Consider the following 19,862-nt stretch of genomic DNA (forward strand, 5'->3'; position numbering starts at 1 on the left):
CAAAATAGTAAAAAACAAACTGATTTTTCTGATTGCACAAGACCTACTTGGGGAGCCTATAAATACTTTCAAGGTATGTACAATACAAACACTGTCCAAACCTATCCTATTTTTCTCCTTAAAGAATCCAACACTGCATGCAAGAGGTCAGTATGGCAATTATCCAGCACTGCAGAAATCCAGAAATTTCCACTATAAGGGAACTCAGTACTTCATACACATAAAGCTCAGTGAAACAAGTAATAAAATAAATACTCAATAGGTACAATTTTATTATGTTTAGGCATGCTGTGAGACATAAAAAATCTGCAGGGCAGTTAAATCAATACCTCAGCAGTAGAACCTGATTTTTTTCATGCAGAAATTATACTCACCTGGTGTCCTGCTTCCTGGAACCTTCATGTACAGCTGCACTGTGTTCATGCCCAGGATGGTATGACCAACATGGCTTAGAAGATTTCCTGCTGATACCACACGTACAAAAGCAGGAAGTTTTGTCAGTTCATGGAGTTGCAACTTCCACCTGCAGCAAAATAGCAAATTGACAAACTGTGAATCCCTAAAACTCTCAGAAGAGTTTGGGAAATACAAACATTTTCAAAAAATCGTTAGCACAGGTATCTGCATTACTCTTTCCATTTTGAAGTATTTCCAAACACAGCCACAGATCTGACGGGCAAGTTGAGGGGAAAGAGAGTTCTGCAGCAAAAGCTAAAAATACAGATCAGATGATATGGCATCTACTGGGATCCTACAAGAACAATTCAAAATATCAAAATCCAATTCCCTAAGAGCCTCGGGTTAGTTATGCTTAGGTTAATGTAAAGTCTCTCTCCCAACAGTTTATTCAGAGTGATAGTTTAGTAGCAACTGTTTTGATCCTACAGATGGAATTTCCTTTAGAAGAAAATAGTGTTGATATTTGAAATTTTATAACTGCTTCTAATCACATAAGTGGATACACACACTGATCTTTCAGTGATTATACCACAAAAGTCCTCATCATCTTAAGCAATCCTTATTCCCCAGACACCCTTAACTTTTCTTCTGTTCTCATGATTGAGGAAGACCACAAGTTTTGCCCTCCAGCTGGTAGGACTGACAGTCTAGACATGCTGGATCTTTTATGGAAATATGTACTAACTGGAAACTGAGCCAAGGAAATAATTATTACTGGACAACAAAACCATGTTTTCAGAGTATTTCTAGTATTTTCTGATGTTTTTCTAAGCTACTTTCATCTACTCACAGAAGGATATATAAAGAATACTCATTTATTCCCTATTTTTTGAGGCTCTGGGAGAGGTATCATGGCTTGTCCACAGGCAAGCACTGGTCTGGTCTTTACTACATATTTTGATTTTGTTCCTGGATAAAGAAGCAAAAGTTATGAAAAAGTGGAAACAGAAAAGATGACAGTATGAATGAAAAGAAAAAAATCTCATCCTGAATAACAAAAATTGAGACAAACGAAGAAGAAAAAAACTTCAACCTTACAATTTCTATGCAAAGACTAAAAACTTGGTATTGTCAGAAGCAATTAAAGTTGTAAGCAAATGATTTAAAGCCTCATAATGAAACAAAGGGAATGGATTAGAAGGAGGACTAGAAAGAACAGTTTTTGATGGATGTTTAAATTCATTTCTGGAAAAACAAAAATCCTGGAAAGAAAAGTTTGAAAAGATATTTTAGTGTGAGAAGGACTCGTAACAACAGCTTCAAGACCCATTTCATTGTGGAAATGGGGTGTGCAACTGGAATTTGGTTTATCAACAGACTGACTGATGTCTGAGAAGAATACACTGGATTTCCAGGGGTGTCATACTGTAGAATACCACTGTGAGCAGCAGAAACTGTAATCAACTTACTTCTTGTCATCTGACAGGTCAATGTTGGTCCCAAACTTGATTGTTTTAAAAGGTCCTCTTCTCCTCCTCCCAGAGCTACAAATGTAAAAAATATAAACAAGAGAATGTAAAAAATGGAAATGTAAAATACCACATAAAACCAACTACAGAATTAACACAGTTATACCACACTTACTTATCAGAAGATGTGGATTCATTATCTGAGTGGTCCTTGTGGTGACTCTTCTTCTCATTTTCCTCCTATAAAATGCAATTTTAAAATGTTTATATATATATATATACACACACACACACACATCCATAAAAGAACATATGAAAAATATATAGGTATAAAGTGATAACGAGGGCATAGACAGCAGCACATTTGTTTTGAGATGCTGAAACAATCTTTGAAATATCCGAGATTTTGTGTCGATATTTCCGTCAAGAAAATAAAAAAAGTTAGAAAACCAATTCTTCATGATTGCAGATTCAGTGAAACTCAGGCCAGGACAAGAGAAAATGCCTACACTGTAAACATTTCTGGCCTGCATTAGACTAGGTGCAAATGAGTCTGTTGTTTTGCTTCCTTATGCAGGTGAATCCAATCTTAAGGAACACTGTTAACTTTTTCAGACTAGAACATCCACCTTCCTTCAAAGTCAGGTAGGTATCCTGAGATGAAACTAGGATGACTAATATTATAAAACTAATTTTATAAAATCCATTACATAAATCTCTTGAATTTTTCATAGCCATATGCTATTTTAGCACCGCAGTGGCTGGGACCATGACTAGTGGAAAAAAGCCATCCAATATTAAATGATGCAATTTGATCTTTTTAGCAGAGCACACTCAAACTCCTATTCTAAAGACTTCTATTTTGGCAAGTATACAGACACAGAAGGAAAAAGGAAGAGACAAAAAGGAGGAATGAACTGTCTGGAGTCTATCCAAAGATCTCTGGCTTTGAATGGGATTGTTGTTAAACCTCAAAGTGCCCTATGTACCTGAGAAAGTCTTATTCATCCTTTGAATGAAGGACAAAGAGAAACAAAAAGGAACCTCGTGATGATGGATTTATCAAATACTGCAAGACATGTTAGGAAAGCAATGTAATAGCTGTGAGAGGAATAAAGAAAAAAAAGATCACTTAGGGCAAGCCAAGAGGATTGTGGCTGTAGAAAGAAGAAATAAAGCTTTCATTTGAACACTGAAAAGTCACCTAAGGACAGGTCAAAGCAGTGTTAGGCAAAGGACACATGTACACTGTCTTTCTAATTTCCAGAGGAAAAATGAAAATCATCACTCTGAAAATTATTTTGTGTATTGCATTTTTACAACCAATTTGTAAAACTGCAGAAAATCCTGCAGTTCATATATTGGTGCAAATCCAAAGGTGAGGCTTTCCGTTGGTAAGTGATCAAAGATTTAAACATGTGTGTATATATATTATATATATATATATATATGTATATATATATATTTAATGTTCAGTGTTGTAATGTTTTCCAGCACCTCTGGCATAATGTGCAAGAACACAATGCTGGTGTGACTGTTCAAGGGGCACCAAAAAGTTCAGTCAATATCCTACCTACATTTATTACCACTGCAGAGGAAGAAAAATCCCATTTATGTTACAAGCTCTTGATGACATCCATGCCCCACACTTCCCAAAGGTTTCCCTGTCTCTTTTCTTCATCCTGTGTCAGTCTTGCTGTCTAGATTCCCTTCTGTTCTCTTCAACTACCAATTAAGTTCTTTGTTTCTAATCCTTTCCTCTAAAGCACAAAGTTTAGATTTGGATTTTCTCTTTCTTACTAAAATTATTACTGTTTCTGTGTAATGGCAGTGAAAACAACAATAGTCAATTCCCCACGTTGGCATTTTACCTATTTTCTAACAAACAACTGGTCAAGAATATCTTCTTGTCTTAGTTCCACCTCAGACTAATCTTTGCAACACCAGATAACATAAGCCTTCGAGGAGTGCCCACAGACAATGTGCTCACTACTTCAGTGAAAGTATTAAAAACCAATAACAATAAAACCACATTTCACAGAATCACAGAGCAACAGAATAGTCAGAGTTGGAAGAGACCTTTGGAGACCATGAAGTCCAAGCCCACTGCCAAGGCAGGCAGGGGAAATATTATTTCCAACATTTCACTCTGTCACACATCTGAAATTTTCGAAATGAAACTCTTATGTTTGGAAAGCAACGAAAGACAAATATTAGTGTAAACTTCTACTAAGCCACATCCAAATTAATTCAGTAGAATGAAGAAATCTGATTTCAAATTATATGTGAAATTAGAAGCAACCCAAATTTAAAAAAAAAAACCTATTACATTCCAAATGTTTTAATATGAATTTTGACATTACTATATGAAAGCTTAAACTAACAAGCTTTTAAAATATGCAATAACTGTGAGCTTTACGTTATGAAACTTAAGTTTACACCAAACATTCCAGAGGGACAATAACATTATTTGACCCTCTATTCAAAACAGATTTTGTAAATTTACCTGTATTCTTCACGCTTAAGGAAATGTCTCCTTTCCTTAGCAGCTTCTGTTTGTTTTCAACAGCCATTATTAACTGGTTCCAGAGTCAACGTACAGTTTGTGAACTATAACCAATAATAACAATGAACTTACCCTTAAAGACTCCTGGAATGAGGAGGCCTGGTACTGTGCATATTTAGCAATTGTTGTGTGAGATCTACTGCTTTCACAACGCCAGATTTTCTTTGTTCCAGTGGGGTCCCAGTTTTCATCTGCTGGCTGCAGTAGTTGTGTCCTTACTTCTACTATGTGTTCATTATTGGCTTCTACCAACGTCTTAGTAGAGAAGAGTCCTAGATCTAATAAACAGGAACAAAATTAATGAATGACAGTTAAAATATAATAAAAAAGTTTCGGGAAAATACTTGGAGTTTAATCTAAAGTTTTACCCTAAAGCACTTTTCTCCCTCAGCCTTCCCAACACTGCACACCTGTACATTAATTATTAACACTGGTGATTAACACTCAAACAACTTTTCTCCACACAACAGTAGAAGCTCAGAATAAACTTGGCAGCTACTCTGTGGATTATATTCCAAGAAATATTTTACATGCCTTGGGTAAAAAAAATCTGTAAACAATGTTTAAATCTATTACCAATTAAGTATTTTTCAGAGCAGCTACTCTGTGAATTATATTCCAAGAACCATTTTACATACCTTGGGTAAACAAATCTGCAAACAATGTTTAAAATCTATTACCAAGAAAGTATTTTTCAGACCAGAATTATAAATGCACTTCCATCATATAACATATTACTACCAGCACTGATAGTTTATTTGTCTACAGACTCCAAAACGTGTCTGGAGTCAGATTTTAGATCATTAAATCTAAACACAGAGACATGCATCCAGTTTTTATGGGAAAAACATCTCGCTGTAAATTTCCACATCCACAGCTCAGCTCCTCTCTGTGCTCAACAAAATCTGCTCTATTTGTGGTGGTTTTTTTTTGACACGATCAAGATTAGAAAAACAGCAAATTGAGAAATGACACATTACCCTAATGATTTGAAATATACAAGTAACAGAGTATTACAGAAATAAAACATCCACTTTTAAGAACTGAGAGATTTCTCTTTAAAAAAACCATACTTTTTTTCCCCAAGGGTAAAAAAAAAAATAAAGTAAATTTACCTAATTTAAGCGCTCCAGCAAGGCCACGTATTACAGTAACAGGGTTGTTTGGATTTGTACAAAATTGATGTAAAGGTGGAAAGAAAGCATCTCGTTTATTTTCCAACTGCAAAATTGTAATGGAATATTAGATGTCAGATCAATTTAGATTCCTTATTTGTAAAATAAGAAAGAATAAAAAAAAAAAAAGAGGTAAAAAGAGAAACAACAGAAAGAAAGCAGGAATTTTCTCCATTTCCCCTCACTGTGGGCAATGAAGAGCTACATCCTACAATCTTTCTATGGTTAATGCTGGGTTCACTCCTGAAATTAATTTGTTATGTAATTTGTTTCTTGGCATGAATTATTCCCAGGCTGCTTTGGCTTTTGCAAACTCGGGTTTCCTGCACTTAATTTCTTTATCTGACAGCAGCCTTGTACATTCCCTAAAATCTACAGAACTCCCTGAAGAGTAAGGTAATACAGTTTCTTTTCAGAGGTTGAAAAAAGCTAATCCTACACATAATGTATACAAGAAATGGTACAATTAAAAGGCTACTCTCATGGTGTACTTTGGATGTCCAGCTTTGGATGGACAACGCTGTGACAGACTTTTATTAAGGTAGATGAATTCAGGTGCAACACCCATCCAACTATCCCATCCAACTTAACCTGGCTCTCAGGCAAATTCCTGTAGTATAAATTGAAATACCACCTCTTTCTGGCCCCCAAATTGAGCTGACCAAAGCTGACCTGAGCTTTTTACACTGCCTGTAATTTATTCTTCTCTTATCGAGGAAATGGATATCCTATAATTTATTCTTCTATCACTAGGAAGTTAGCCTCAATAAAGCTATTATGAAACTTTATTTCCCAGAACAGAAGTTTAATGGATACCTAAGGAAATACTACCCGACCAAACCCTGCCTTTCCTAATGACATTCTGTTCTTAGCATCACTTCGTCTTTTATTACTTTTTTCTTCACTGTATTTTGGAGCAGATTGTTATGAGAGTTTAGTTGAGTTACTTGCTCATTTATACATAAGCTGTCACTTGCAAAAAACTGTGCATACATATTTGAAATACTGTGCATTGTATCTAATGAACTGTTCTGCTTATTCTGGCCAACATTTTGAGTATTAAAATAAATAAAAAAAAGTCTGAAGCGTTTTGGTTCCTTGTTTAACTGAAATTCTTACTTTTACAAGCACTTTAAGAGTCAAACTATGTCTCAAAATTTTCTTTAGGTTAGCATTTTTCCTGCTTATATACTAGTCTGGAGAGCACTGTAATTAGAACCCAATGATGAATAGTGCATCTTTAAATAATTATATTACATAATTCAGATATCCAAAACAATTACAAAAGACAGGCAGCAACACACTTCTGCCACTTGATTTACTTACATAAATACTAGGTGTAGGTGGATTCAGCTTGTCCTTTGGCAAGGGAGGGTATGGTGGAGGCGGTGGTCGTGGAGGTGGGCATTTATCCAATAGAATACTACTGTTAGATAAGCCATTTTTACCCAGATTCCTAAAAGGAAAGAAGAGCTGCCTCTGTCAATGCTTGACAAATAAAATAAATACATACTGGTGTAATCTCCTATGCAAAATAACGTTGTATCAGGAGAAACTGTAACTTAAGATGCAAATAAAGCCCATATATTTTAATCAAGAATTTTCAGTGTATAATTTGCTATTATTCAAAATTATTCCCACTTTGCCTGCCAAATCTACGACAGTGCCACTATTAGTTAGAAATACAGCCATTTTAAATACAAGCAAGTGACAAAATTTAACAGAAAAAGCAGGTTTCAACTAGAAATGGAGAAGAACCTTATCAGGTGGATGATCATTTCACAGGAGCTGAGGAAGCGCAGTCCGGTGCTGAGCACTGTGGCAGAGCAAAAAGTCAGAAATGACAATGTCTCAGGCCAAAAAAAAACCTGCTGAGTCACAAACCCCAACTACAACTACAGATGCTGAATGAACCATCACCTACCCCTCCCTGATTTACAGGTCTTGGAGCCAAAAGGAGCCATCGCTGCATAATCCATTTTTTTTTGAGCAACAGAGGAAATGCCCCATCCTGAGCGAGTTTGTTTGTCAACACCCCTGTGTGTAACTTCAGTGAGAACCTCACTGCTTGTATTTCCAGTCTTTCACTGGATATTTCCAAGTGTGAATAACCCACTGTATGTTTAACTTTTTCTAGAACAGATGACCCGAAAAATCTCATTCTAAGTTTAGCCTATAGTCAATACCCAGTTACCATCACCAGGAAAGTATTTTTTGATAAAACCACCCCTTACATTTTTGTTAAAAATGACTCAACTACTTCAAAACTCTTCCAACAAAATACTATCCAAATCCTTCTTCCAACCTCACCTGATTCACTAACTGTTGCTACATCCCACAAAATGGGATGTTTCCAATGCATAATTTGATCACGTTTTTATAAAACTCACTGGCTACAAGAAGAAAGTTGTTCTGGTAACAACAGTCTTCAGCAGAAAACACAGCTGGACTTCTATTAGACAGAACTCCCAGCAATGGAGTTTGTCTGTAAAACAGAACCTGTGATGCTGCACTGAGAAACACTGCAGAGCTGGATGCTGGCATACGAGAGCTTAAAATTAAGTTATACCACAAACCACAAGTAAGGTGGACTTGAGGGCTGAGATCAGATCAGACTGATTGTTATGACAAACACTTTAAAGAATACGGGAAAACATCTCCTGTACCCCAGGCTGCAGCAAAGTATCCTGAAAAACTGGTGGCCATCGTGACAAACCAAGCCAGCCATTCAGTTCAGAACATGTGCCAGCTTTGTACCTCTGACAGAAGGTCAGAGCAATACAGAGACATAATTAACAACTTCTCCAAAGCACATCTGCCAAAATACCACACAGTTTACTCCTTGTGACAGGTGAGTCTAAAGCCAGAATAGATTGGAATTTCAAAGAGAGTAAAAGAACGATGCAGAAGCTTTGATTAGGCACCATCCAAACATGGCAAAAAAAAATCACTGACCAGTGCTTAATGTCTGATGGAGTTATTGCAAACACCCCATTGTCCCCAAACACACAAATACCCTCCAACAAACCAAAACCAAAACACAACCCTAAAGTAACATGGTAATATAAAATCACTACCGCACAGAAATTTTTTGACCACAGCTGCATAACTGAGATTCAGACCATCTATACAAAGTGAAATTATAATCTAAATAGCAGATATTAGAAGTTACTATAACCTCTGCATTACCAAACTGAAAAAAGTAAAATTAAAAAAAAAGCAAATGCATAGTTTAAAAATAGAAGAGAACTTGGACAAAATTCAGTTTGCATTGATAAACAGTTCACTGGCAATTTCTCAGGCAGTGAAGATGAGAAATACGGAACTTGAAGAAAAAGATACATTGCTCAGAACTAGTGTGACTTCAGCTGCTGAAGTCACAGCAAAAGCTCAGTAAAGCCACAGTGGGGTCTTCAGGGAAGGGGGGCAACAGAGAGAGGAGAATCTTCTATACACTTAGAGAAACCACATCTGAAAAGGCAAAGGAGATAGAGAACAATACAGAGGAAAAGATCAGATGAAAAAAGTTATCTCATAAATCCAGCATCTCAAGCTGATATTACCAATTCCACGCTATAATTTCCTATTAAGTTATTAAAACCCCTCTGTAGAAATTTTAAGAGAGGAAAAGAGGACAAAGAAAAGCAAAGCTGAGATAGCCAAAACATTCATAATTCAAGTGACACAGGAAACAGATGGGCAGAATATTTAAAGTTGTCTTTAACAGACCAGTTTCACTCTATCATCTTTTTTTTTTAACTATGAATCAGAATAACTTACTATTAATAACAATACAAGAGAGCTATTAAAGAATAATCCTGTAACTGATAGTATGCCAAACAGAGCAACAGAATTATAAAAACCACTACAGAAGTACTAAAATATTTGCTACCAGCATCTGAAACGTGAGTAACCACTGCCAGCCTCCACCTCTGGAAATATAGAACTATGGCCAGTGCAAGGAAAGTGAAAAGACCCTTTTTTGACCACAGAGACTGTGATGAAAATCTCACAAATCTCAGTTTCGAGAATGTAGTTCGGAGGATTTCAATAGTGGTGAGAGGATTTTCAGACTGGCTGAAAGAGGCAGCAGATGCACCGCTCGAGACAAAACAGGCCCCATAAAGAAACTGGATACCCAGTCACCTACAACACCGTGATGGAGGAATGAAGAGAAGGACAGGTTTCATTCATTTTAATGACTTCCCACAGGAACTGGCTTGTCATGGACAATGAGGGCAGGAGAAACCCTTCACTCCCACAGTGGGAAGAGAAGGCAGGAGCAGCTGTCAGGCTCAGAAGTGCAGCCTGTCCTGAGCCACAGCTGCAGTTACTCAGTCCAGGGCAAGTTACTTGATGGGCGAAAGCAACAACAGCTCAAGGGCTTCATCCTGAGGATCAAACTCACACTGCCCACACTTAGGAGCAACATCAACCACCATGGATGAAACAGGTACCTCGATTTCACAGAATCAATTAGGCTGGAAAAGACCTCTGAGATCATCCAGTCCAACCTGTGACCGAACCTTGTAAACCAAACCATGGCACTGAGTGCCACATCCAGTCCGTCCTTAAACCCCTCCGGGGACAGTGACTCCACCACCTCCCCGGGCAGCCCACTCCAATGTCTAATCATCCTCTCTGTGAAGAAATTCTTCCTAATGTCCAATTTAAGCTCCCTGGTACAGTTTAAGACTATGTCCTCTTTTCCTGTCGCTGGTTGCTTGGGATTATTTCATGTCATCATGGGATCTCTTGAATGATCAATCATCACATTCATTAACACACCCCTTTTTTTCCTGTTCTACTGTTTTTTAGGATACATTCCCACACCTTCTATAAAAACCAGATTACATCCTTCAATCTCAGAGAAAAACTTCCCCTCTGGCTGTACCAAGACACACAGGCGACCAGGAGAACAGTGTGACACAGTTTGTTTCACAACAGTCACCTGTCCCCTTCGTTACACAGCACCCACTCCCCAGCCTGTGCTTTTAGCAAAGAGCAGCACAAATAACTTAACAATATCTAGGGATATCCTGACAAATGGAGGCTGATGGCTTAACCTGAGACGAAGCCTTCATCCACCTACCACACTTCTTCCCTCGAGTTTACTATTGTCACAGCAGCTTGTTATGCAGGCAGGATGTCCCTGCCCCACAGGAAAGTAAACGCCAGCTCCAGCCTTAGAGACTCCCCTGCTGGAACTCTACATCACTATTAAAAACTACATAAACAAGACAAAATATGATCTCAAGGCAGTATCACTGAACCATTACAATTACATGAAGCTTATCAGGTAGTTGCTAAACACTTCTTAGGTGCTGTATCGGCTTTGTGTCATCCCAGTTGACTAAAAAAAATGAATAATGCAACTTTAAAGCCACTTGTGTTACAAAGCTGAACAGATTTTAACTCTATTTTATTACCAAAACTCTCAACTACATCAAGAATAATTCAAGTTTATATGATCAAACCTATCTTCTGAGAACCAAGATAATTATCATTATTCCATCCTTTAAATTATAACATCCTTTAATTTATTAAATTAATTACCTCAATAGTTTTATTATTTCACTCAAGCCTAATGTCAAACTGAGAAAATTATGTCTGTTTCTCAGAAAGTAGTTCCATAGTGCTCTTCAAGTCCTCTGGAACCTTTCCTGTTTTCCAAGAACTGTATTAAAAAAAAAATCATTATGAAGGATAAACAATCCTCTGGTCTTACCCTTTCAGAGCTCTTGGATGTATGTTATCTGGGCCTCTGCCTTAAGAATGCCAGATTTAAGTATAACTACTGTTTAAGCTTCTCCTTGAATATCGTGAAAACAGGGAGTGTGTTATAGGTACATCCCATGATGTGATGTTTTATCTGCCTTTTCCCAAGCACAGAACAAAAATGTTTTACTGAACCCTCTTCCCTCTACAGACAGTTCTAAAAGTTCTGTGCAGTCATTAAGGTTGGTAATTTTTTGTGTTTCTTCTTTTTCATTCTTGTCTACAGTTTTTCCTCTTCCAAATGTAATTTCTGTGTTTTCTAGAACTATTAGCTTCAGTACTTCTGAAAATATTCGCCCTGTTTTGTTTTCCATTGGGAGGATTATGACTTTTTCATTATAATGAAAAGCTCCTGAACAATTTCCAGTTATCCATACATTCGATTTTAGGTGTAATTTACAGGTCAAAACAGACTACGTTACATTATTTGCGCTTAAGCAGTTATTTTTGTTGTGAAGGCAGTTTAAGTGAATTATTATTTGAGGAGTAGCTGTATGAGAATTACAAGGCTTTACCGCTCAAGAGATTATAGTTATTCTGAAGAACAAAATTAATACCCTCTCTTCTCCCAATAAAAATCACATTTAAATGAATACAAGGAACTGTGGATTTATTGATGCTCTATCTCAATTCTATCAGAATAAATTAATCTACAAATAAGAACGAACAAGACATTTTTAAAATGTGCCTGTAGAAGGAATCAGCTGTAGCACTGGGATGCACAGCACTTACTTAACCCAGTCCTGACTCAACACTGAAATACCCACCTGTGGCAGTTTGAGCCACAATTAACAGATACAATCAGTTGCTTTCATACCATGAGTTATCACAAACCACAGAGAAACCATCAACCCCGTCTCTCTGGAAGGAGGTGGTTACACACACACACCAACTTGGGCTCTCCAAGGCTCAACCTCCCCAAGGGTCCTTTTGTAGCCAGGAGAGAGAGACAGAGGAGCTCTCCTAAGGGGAATACAGAACTCAAGTCAAGCTTACATTATGCTTAAATGCAAAGTAATACAGATAATTAATTATACAACCTGTTTATCATGCAGTTCTCTACCCCAGCCTTTCACAACCAGGTACTAAAGCTGGCAATACTCCGGAGATCTTTGTTTTAAACCTACAGAAACCCCTACAATAGAATTGTGGATTTTCTCATTATGCAAATGTATTTCTAATTGTTTTGAATTCTGTCTGGTTTTGACCTCAATAGCACAGGTTGGCAGTGAATTTCATAGGTTAATTATATGTTATGTAAGAAGTAATGTTCCTTTTTTTTCTTTGCTTAATGCCTTTTTACATCTTTCTATTTCATTTGCTAATCACCTTGCTCTTAGCCTGTAAGACAAACAGAATCACATTAATGACTTATGCAAGAAAAGTATTATAACAAGCGGCACCAAACATTTTCATACACTTGCCTTCCCCCCTAAACTAAATCTTCCTATGGTTTTTCACTCCCAAGATAATTCCGCTTCCATCTGCAGATTTCTGTATTTGCCTCTTGAACAAAAATAATCTCTTATTCTAAGCAGGGTTTAGCTTGTGAAATCACAGTATTTCAAATTTTTTTCTTAAAACATTTGCTACAGTAAAGTTCATGTGCCAGAAGTAACTGTGCCTTTGGAGCAACTGAGCAATTCTGTCCTGAAGCCAAAGAATCTTTTGCTTGTAAAGAGAATTCTCAATAAAACAAGAACTGCTTTCCTTGTTCTTAAGAACAAAACATAAACTTAATCCAGCTCCTTATCCACAAAACACTTCCCTCAAACAGACTCTGGCTCTTTTCCTCTGGACCAAAGAGTTCTCAAACCAGTGAGTCCTGAACTGACTTCCCTGAGCTTAGTAGCCTCTTTTAATACCCGCTACCATCTAACCTACACCTCTCCTTTGCTTCCCCCAATTAAGCCAAATTAAAGCTTTCAAGTTCAAAAATGCTTCAGAGTTTTCACATCAGACTTTCCAAATATCACCATAAAAGTGACAACAGCAACTTCCAGCTGACACCAAGTTGCCCCGTTCCCCAGCTGGGCTCTTCAGAACTGACAAAGGACCTCCTGCACAGACTTCTCTACATCCTTATCAAAGAGAAGTTTTCTTTGGGGCTTTGCCTGTTCTTTCGAGGCTGTGAAATAAATTAATAAATTGCGAGAAAAAAAATAATAACAAAGATATTTGTTATGTCTTTTATAAGAAATGAAACAAGTCAACTCAGGAACTTCTCTATTTGCTTGAAGGAAGGCCTTGACCTCAGCTTGGTTTTAGAAAGGATAACTGGCAGACTCTCCTAACCGAGATGGATACTGGATTTTTATCCCTCCTCCAGCATGGTAATTAGATGAAACACTGAGCAAGAAATCAGCTGGTTTCACTTCAGTAGAAATAAACAGCTCAAGTGTTAAATCTCAAGTCTTGTGATAATGTTTCATTAATTCTCCTTTCAGAAGGATTGCTCACAGGGAAAAGATACTTACATTTCTAAGAGCACAGAAAAGAGCCCTTGATAACAGTCTCTTTAAGGAAACTTGATACACAACCAGACAAAGCAGCACACTCTTCTTCTTTTCCCCATGTATTAACCATCAGCTTTCATAATAACAAACTCAGAGCAATTATTCTTAGCGTATTTTTTATTTTAATTTCACGGTTTTCACTTATTCTCAAAAATTACTTGGGGTTGTGTTGGTTTCTTTTTTTTTTTTTTTGTAATGACGTCAATAGGAGATTTTTCTCTAGGAATCTCTGGAAGGATAATTAATTTAATAGTACACTCTTTTATCTGTTAATTTGCTCAGAGGCTTAAAGATATTTAGTTTACTATGTAAACAGTTTACCAAACATAGTAATTTAGTTGTTTTATAACCACCTTAAAATTTACTGTTGCAATCAGTTTTATTGGTAGGAAAGACTAACCAAATCACACTTACACTTCCCAGAATCACCTCCTCAATTCCTTTTCATCCTTACACTCCAACAGCAGTTTAACAAGATGAGCACATTTGCCACCCTACTGTTCTCCAAAACAGCATCTTAATGAGATTTGCATATTCGAGTGAATGCAGCTCAGCTCCTGCATTTCTCAATTCCTTGTGGCTTTTCACTGACATTGTCTGGCCCTTCAAGGGAAGCTCCTTGTAGAAGTATCAATTGCTACAGCAGCACCCTACGTCTGACCCCTTCTCAGCCTCCTGAACAACCTCATTTCACCCCGGGAACAGAACACGGCTCTGTTAAATATCTCCCATTCTCGCCGAGGAAGACGGATATAAAGAAACTTTTCAGCCTCTGCAATTATCTTGCCCTACTTAAGTGCTCACTTTAGTCTTTGGCAAAACAAAATTTACCAAGTGTCTTTCCACAGACCAGACAACCCATTCACACCTAATAAAAGGACAACGAAATGGAGTTTTCTATTTGGCACGTGTTTTGCATTTTATGATACAAAGCATCTCGTTTCACCTAATGGCTTCACTTGAGCAGCTTTTATTAAGACAACACTTGTTTACATAAAGCAAAATTACGGTCTCCCAGCATTTATTTTTGCCTAATTCCATTTTAATTTTATACTTCCCTATCTCTGATGCTTCTTTGTTCTTAAGCAACACACAAAATCCAAGCAACATTAAGAGGTCAGTTTTTGGTGGAGCATTACCATGTTGCTTCCCGATAAAATCCCTCCTGTGAGATGAGGAACTTCATTATCCTGCACTTCACTATCCTGCAGTAGGTCAATTGTAGTCAATCGACTTTTGTGCATTACTTAATCCCAAACTGCTGCTAATTCCAGGCCTTTTGTGCTCTAAGCACAAATAAACCTGATGGGTCTGAAAGATGCAAAAAATGGCTTCTCTTAGACAAGACTTTTTTTAAACTCGTAAGCACTTGATGAAAAAGATTATTTACCAAGTAGATTTCTGAAGAGGCGACTTAAAAGTACCATAAACACTTTGGTTTTCAAGTAAGCATACAGTAAACAGAGCCAAATGCAGAATAATGAGGAGGAAAACAAAAATGATTAATCTAGTGCTCCAGTTATAAAAAAACCAAGTCCCATCCACCTGTTCCTACCTGTCAAAATGTCTATTTTTCCCTAGAGAATACCATCAACAGCGCAACACACTGTACCAAGTAACTATTGTCAGACAGCAAGAAGAATAAGACAGAAGATAACAGAATATAATTAACCACATAGGAGATGAAGCCAGAGCGTCTTTCTGAACATATCAAATAAAAAGGGTGTGTATGTAACAACTGACATATACCAACACATATACAGTGTAGCTGTACATAATTATGGATATTGTACTGTATTATGTACACTGTACATAATACAGTGTAGCTCCAATATAAAAACTAATACTTAGGACAACTCCCCTTTCCTCGTGCATGAAGTTTATTCTAGTACAGGTGTTTGGGGGGAATTGTCTTTCTTTTTTTTTCCTTTAAAGGAAAAAAGAAATCAAATAATTATTTTTCAGGTTTTCTGCTCTGGATAGCTTTTCTTTAATTTTTACAGTAATTCTAAAAATCAACACTTCTGGTCACACATTCACTTTAAAGCCTCAAGATACCACTTACAGAGACAGTACCCAAATGTACCCAGTACTATGGGAACTACTTTCAATTCTTTGCTTTTGCACTACCTTACTCTGTGTTAAAAGAAAGGTTAACATGCAGTATTGAAGTTCATACTATCTGATATATCAGTATATAAACTACTTCTGTTCTACTATGCATAAATGTTGACTTATTTTGCAAATTAACAGGGCTTTCAGCAGATTATCTTTCAATATTCTCCCTGACATTTTTCCCTATGTGAATCATGCACACAACACCTATGACAACTCTGCTGCTCCAGAGCTGTCATGTGCATGCCTGTACATACTCAGACTCTACAAATATTAAAACAAAGCAAGGGCTAATCAGAACATGGCTGGAACAGCCTTACCCTCAAATTCCTGTATATAAACTGTCAGCCATATAAGACTGGTAGGGGGAAAAACCCACACTATTAATATAGTATATAGTGTTTGTGTTATATAGTTATTATTTTTATTTGTGTGAAAAAAGCATGTAGACAGAAGCTTTCCTCTAACAGGTAACCAGCCCCAGCACAGGTGAGTTACAGCAATAGTGAGCCCAACAGAATTTTCACATATGGGAAACTAGCTGGCTGCCTTTACACTTCAAGCTTACACTAAAATTATCCTTGTTGTTAGTCCCACAAAATTTCTCAGAATCTCTTGTTATTATCAGCAAACACATGCAGAGACTTTCCAGAAAGCATCATTTGAATAGGAGAGGTCCTGTCTCTAAATCTGCAAAAGTAGTCCCAGTGCAGACTGAAGCATTTCTTGACCTTAGAGTTGCTAAAAAACCACAAATCTTTCCTCCACTTTTACCACTGCTCACCCTTCCTTATTATCCACCTTCTAAAGTCCTCTGCCTTGCTGAATGAAGGTGCAGACAGGCTGAAGAGGGAGCTCTCAATCTCTACTCAGTAAGAAAGAAACAAAGGAAAAAAGGCACATCTAACACTTTCTGAGCTGTCTGCAAACTACACAGGGCAAATATAGTTTACCTCCGTTGAAAAATTATGGTTATGTGAGCCTGGTAGAAAATAAGGACTATGAACCCAAGTGAAACACCTTTATGAGCTTCCCTTTATCTTGGAAATTAGGTATCACCTCCATCAATGAGCACAAAAGCAACGACTCGTATTAAAAGCTGGATTAAGATTTTTGTAGTAAAAATGCTCTATGTTTTCCAACTTACCCAAACTTCAGATCTCACCTATAAAAAGCTTGAAGACTAGTGCACTAAACCCATCAAAAACGCAACATTTGAATAGAGGTTACATTTCCCATTACTCTCCAAAAAAGCTATGTGCCAATTTTGAAGACAGATCAGCTTAAACTTCAAGAGAGAATTTAAAGTCTGTAACAGTTTGTTTTATTAAAGCCTGTAACAGTTATTTTATGCCTCCTTGCAATGCACTCATCCTAACATCACACACTGAAGCTATTTTTATACTTCTACCAGCAAGAACAAATACATGGTCCCAATTAAAAAATTAAACAAAAAAAAAAGCTGTTAAGCTGTTAATTTTTATGAATGTAATATGTGTAGAAGTGTCACCTGGAAACGAACTTACAATTAGAACTGTAATATTTGAAAGATGGACCAAGTAGCTCCCTATTGATTTTTTTCTCTCTTTTAGGAAATTTATCTTTGTAACACATGGCTACAGACTGCTATAACATGGATCAGTATTAGTCATCAATCCCCAACATTAGAAACTAGTAACTCTCAGTCGCGTAACAGATGCAGGTTTTTTTGTAGAATGGTATAAACATGCTTTTATATCATGTTTACATCAAAAGAGTTATGCTCAAAACCACCACACCTGCTATATAAAATATAGCGAACACAGTATATATATATATCCCAAATCAAATATTTTGGAGTAAAATATACTGAGATGGGAAAACTCCACAAGAATACCACACAGAAAAATACAGATAATATTTCAACTAAAAGAACTGTAACACCAGTTCAGCAGGGAAAACAGCAGAGTACAAGCCAAAATAACACGTGCTTGTGATTAAAGGGACTTCAGTGAACTTTAAAGCATCTTGGGCAACATTTTCACAAAGGGCGACAACTCTAAGACGTGGCTAAGAAGTACCATGCTCCAAATGGTCATTTCAATTTCTCTGGATTTCAAAATAATAATTTTTTTTTTTTTGAGAAAGCAGGTAAATCTCTCAAAAGACTACCTAGAAAATCTAAGGACTTTGAGATAGTTTACACAGAGGAGGCCGCAAGCAGTAAGCACTAAATGTGAACTTGAAAAGCTAATTACTGTCTTCCAGGCACCCTGCTAGCACATGACCAGAGATTTAGCTGCAGCAGTTTAAGATATTATTGCCCTCAGCCCACTCTCCTCCTCTGCCACAGGCCACTGGCTACTGCAAAGGTGGCTGAATTTGCTGCGTTTCTACACCACTATAGCTTACAGTGCAACAATATCTTTGCCAGAAGTCATTGCTAAGAAATATTATCTGAATTTCTACAACCCAGCCTTCCATGCTCTGTGCCATCCAACATCATCAGCAATGAAGACACCTGGGAAAACACCGTGTAATCAATCTGTACAACCACACTGCAGTCACTGCCAGCTCTTCTAGTGGCTGGCCCCACTTTTTGCCCTTATCTATTATGCATCTCATCCAAAAAGGTTCAGTGTTACTGACTGAAGACAAAAACCAACAGCAACACACCTGCTAATCAAGTGGAACATAAGATGGACCAAGACTTACACCCCCCAAGAGTCAAAACTGTCTGCACTGCAACGTGACAGACTCACAACTCGCTGCAGGACTCGGTTTCTAAAGCACAAACCACCACACAAAGAGCTCCTGTGCTCGAGGTGGAGATGCTGAAACCATCACTACCAAAAAAAGCCATCTCTGGTACAGAACTGAGGGACAAGCTGATACACCAGATGGCCGTGGGACCACTCAGAGGGACACCAACAGGCAGGAGAAATGGGCCAACAGGAATCACAGGAATTTCAGCAAAGGGAAATGCCGAGTTTGGACAATGCTCCGAGACAAATGGTGGGATTCTTGGGGTGTCCTGTGCAGGTCCAGGAGTTGGACTTGGTGATCCTATGTGTGCCTTCTAACTCAGCATATTATATGATTGTAAGTCCTGCAGCAGGGGAAGAATAACCCCATGCACTGGTACATAAGAAAACAAAGACTTTTTTAACTCTAGGGGTGACCCAATACTGGAACAGCTTGTCCACAGGCAGGCTGTGGAGTCTCCATCCCTGGAAGTATTCAAAACCTGGCTGGACATGGTCCTGAGCAACCTGCTCTAGCTGGCCCTGCTGTGAGCTGGGAGGCTGGATGAGATGATCTCCAGACGTCCCTTGCTGGACCTCCCACCTCAACCTTCTGCGATTATTTATAAGTTTTGCAATGAGAACACTGATTTGTAATGACAGACTAAATCTGTATGACTTAGTTGTATCAAGAAAAGTATTTTTAAGAGCTTAATACCAGCACTGAACATGAATGATTTTTTTTAACATTCATAATTTTCAACATTGTTGCTGCTGTTCCTCATCTAAGCAGAAGTGCTTGTACTGCACCTATAAACTACATCTATATAACAAGTAAAAGAAAAAAACCCAAACAATGTATTTTCCTTTTATATGAGCTGTATCCAAGCTCCTTTACAGAAATTAAGCCTTAAACCCCACTAAAAAGATACATGTTTTGAAGCAACAAATTTATCTGACATATACTGGTATTATGTCCCTATCTAAGAAGTCTTTCTTCTATAAGAAAACAATCATATAAATGTTAGAAATAAAAACACATTGATGTAAGTATTAGATGCAGTTATCAAAAGCTTTTTTACAGTTTAAAATAGACCTTTCAACTATATTCTCTATAGTAG

The 19,862-nt window shown here is 37.4% G+C and overlaps 1 protein-coding gene across 1 annotated transcript in view; it reads right to left on the reverse strand.

The window, feature by feature from the left end:
* KDM6A (lysine demethylase 6A) overlaps nt 1-19,862 on the reverse strand; it is a 150,709-nt gene that overhangs the window by 15,028 nt on the left and 115,819 nt on the right. The window contains 6 exon segments of the mRNA XM_032677455.1: nt 375-523; nt 1,869-1,943; nt 2,044-2,108; nt 4,507-4,712; nt 5,550-5,655; nt 6,936-7,065. Coding sequence (XP_032533346.1) covers nt 375-523; nt 1,869-1,943; nt 2,044-2,108; nt 4,507-4,712; nt 5,550-5,655; nt 6,936-7,065 — 731 coding nt within the window.

The sequence above is a fragment of the Chiroxiphia lanceolata genome, chromosome 2, assembly GCF_009829145.1.
Source record: "Chiroxiphia lanceolata isolate bChiLan1 chromosome 2, bChiLan1.pri, whole genome shotgun sequence".
NCBI classification, from domain to species: Eukaryota; Metazoa; Chordata; class Aves; order Passeriformes; family Pipridae; genus Chiroxiphia; species Chiroxiphia lanceolata.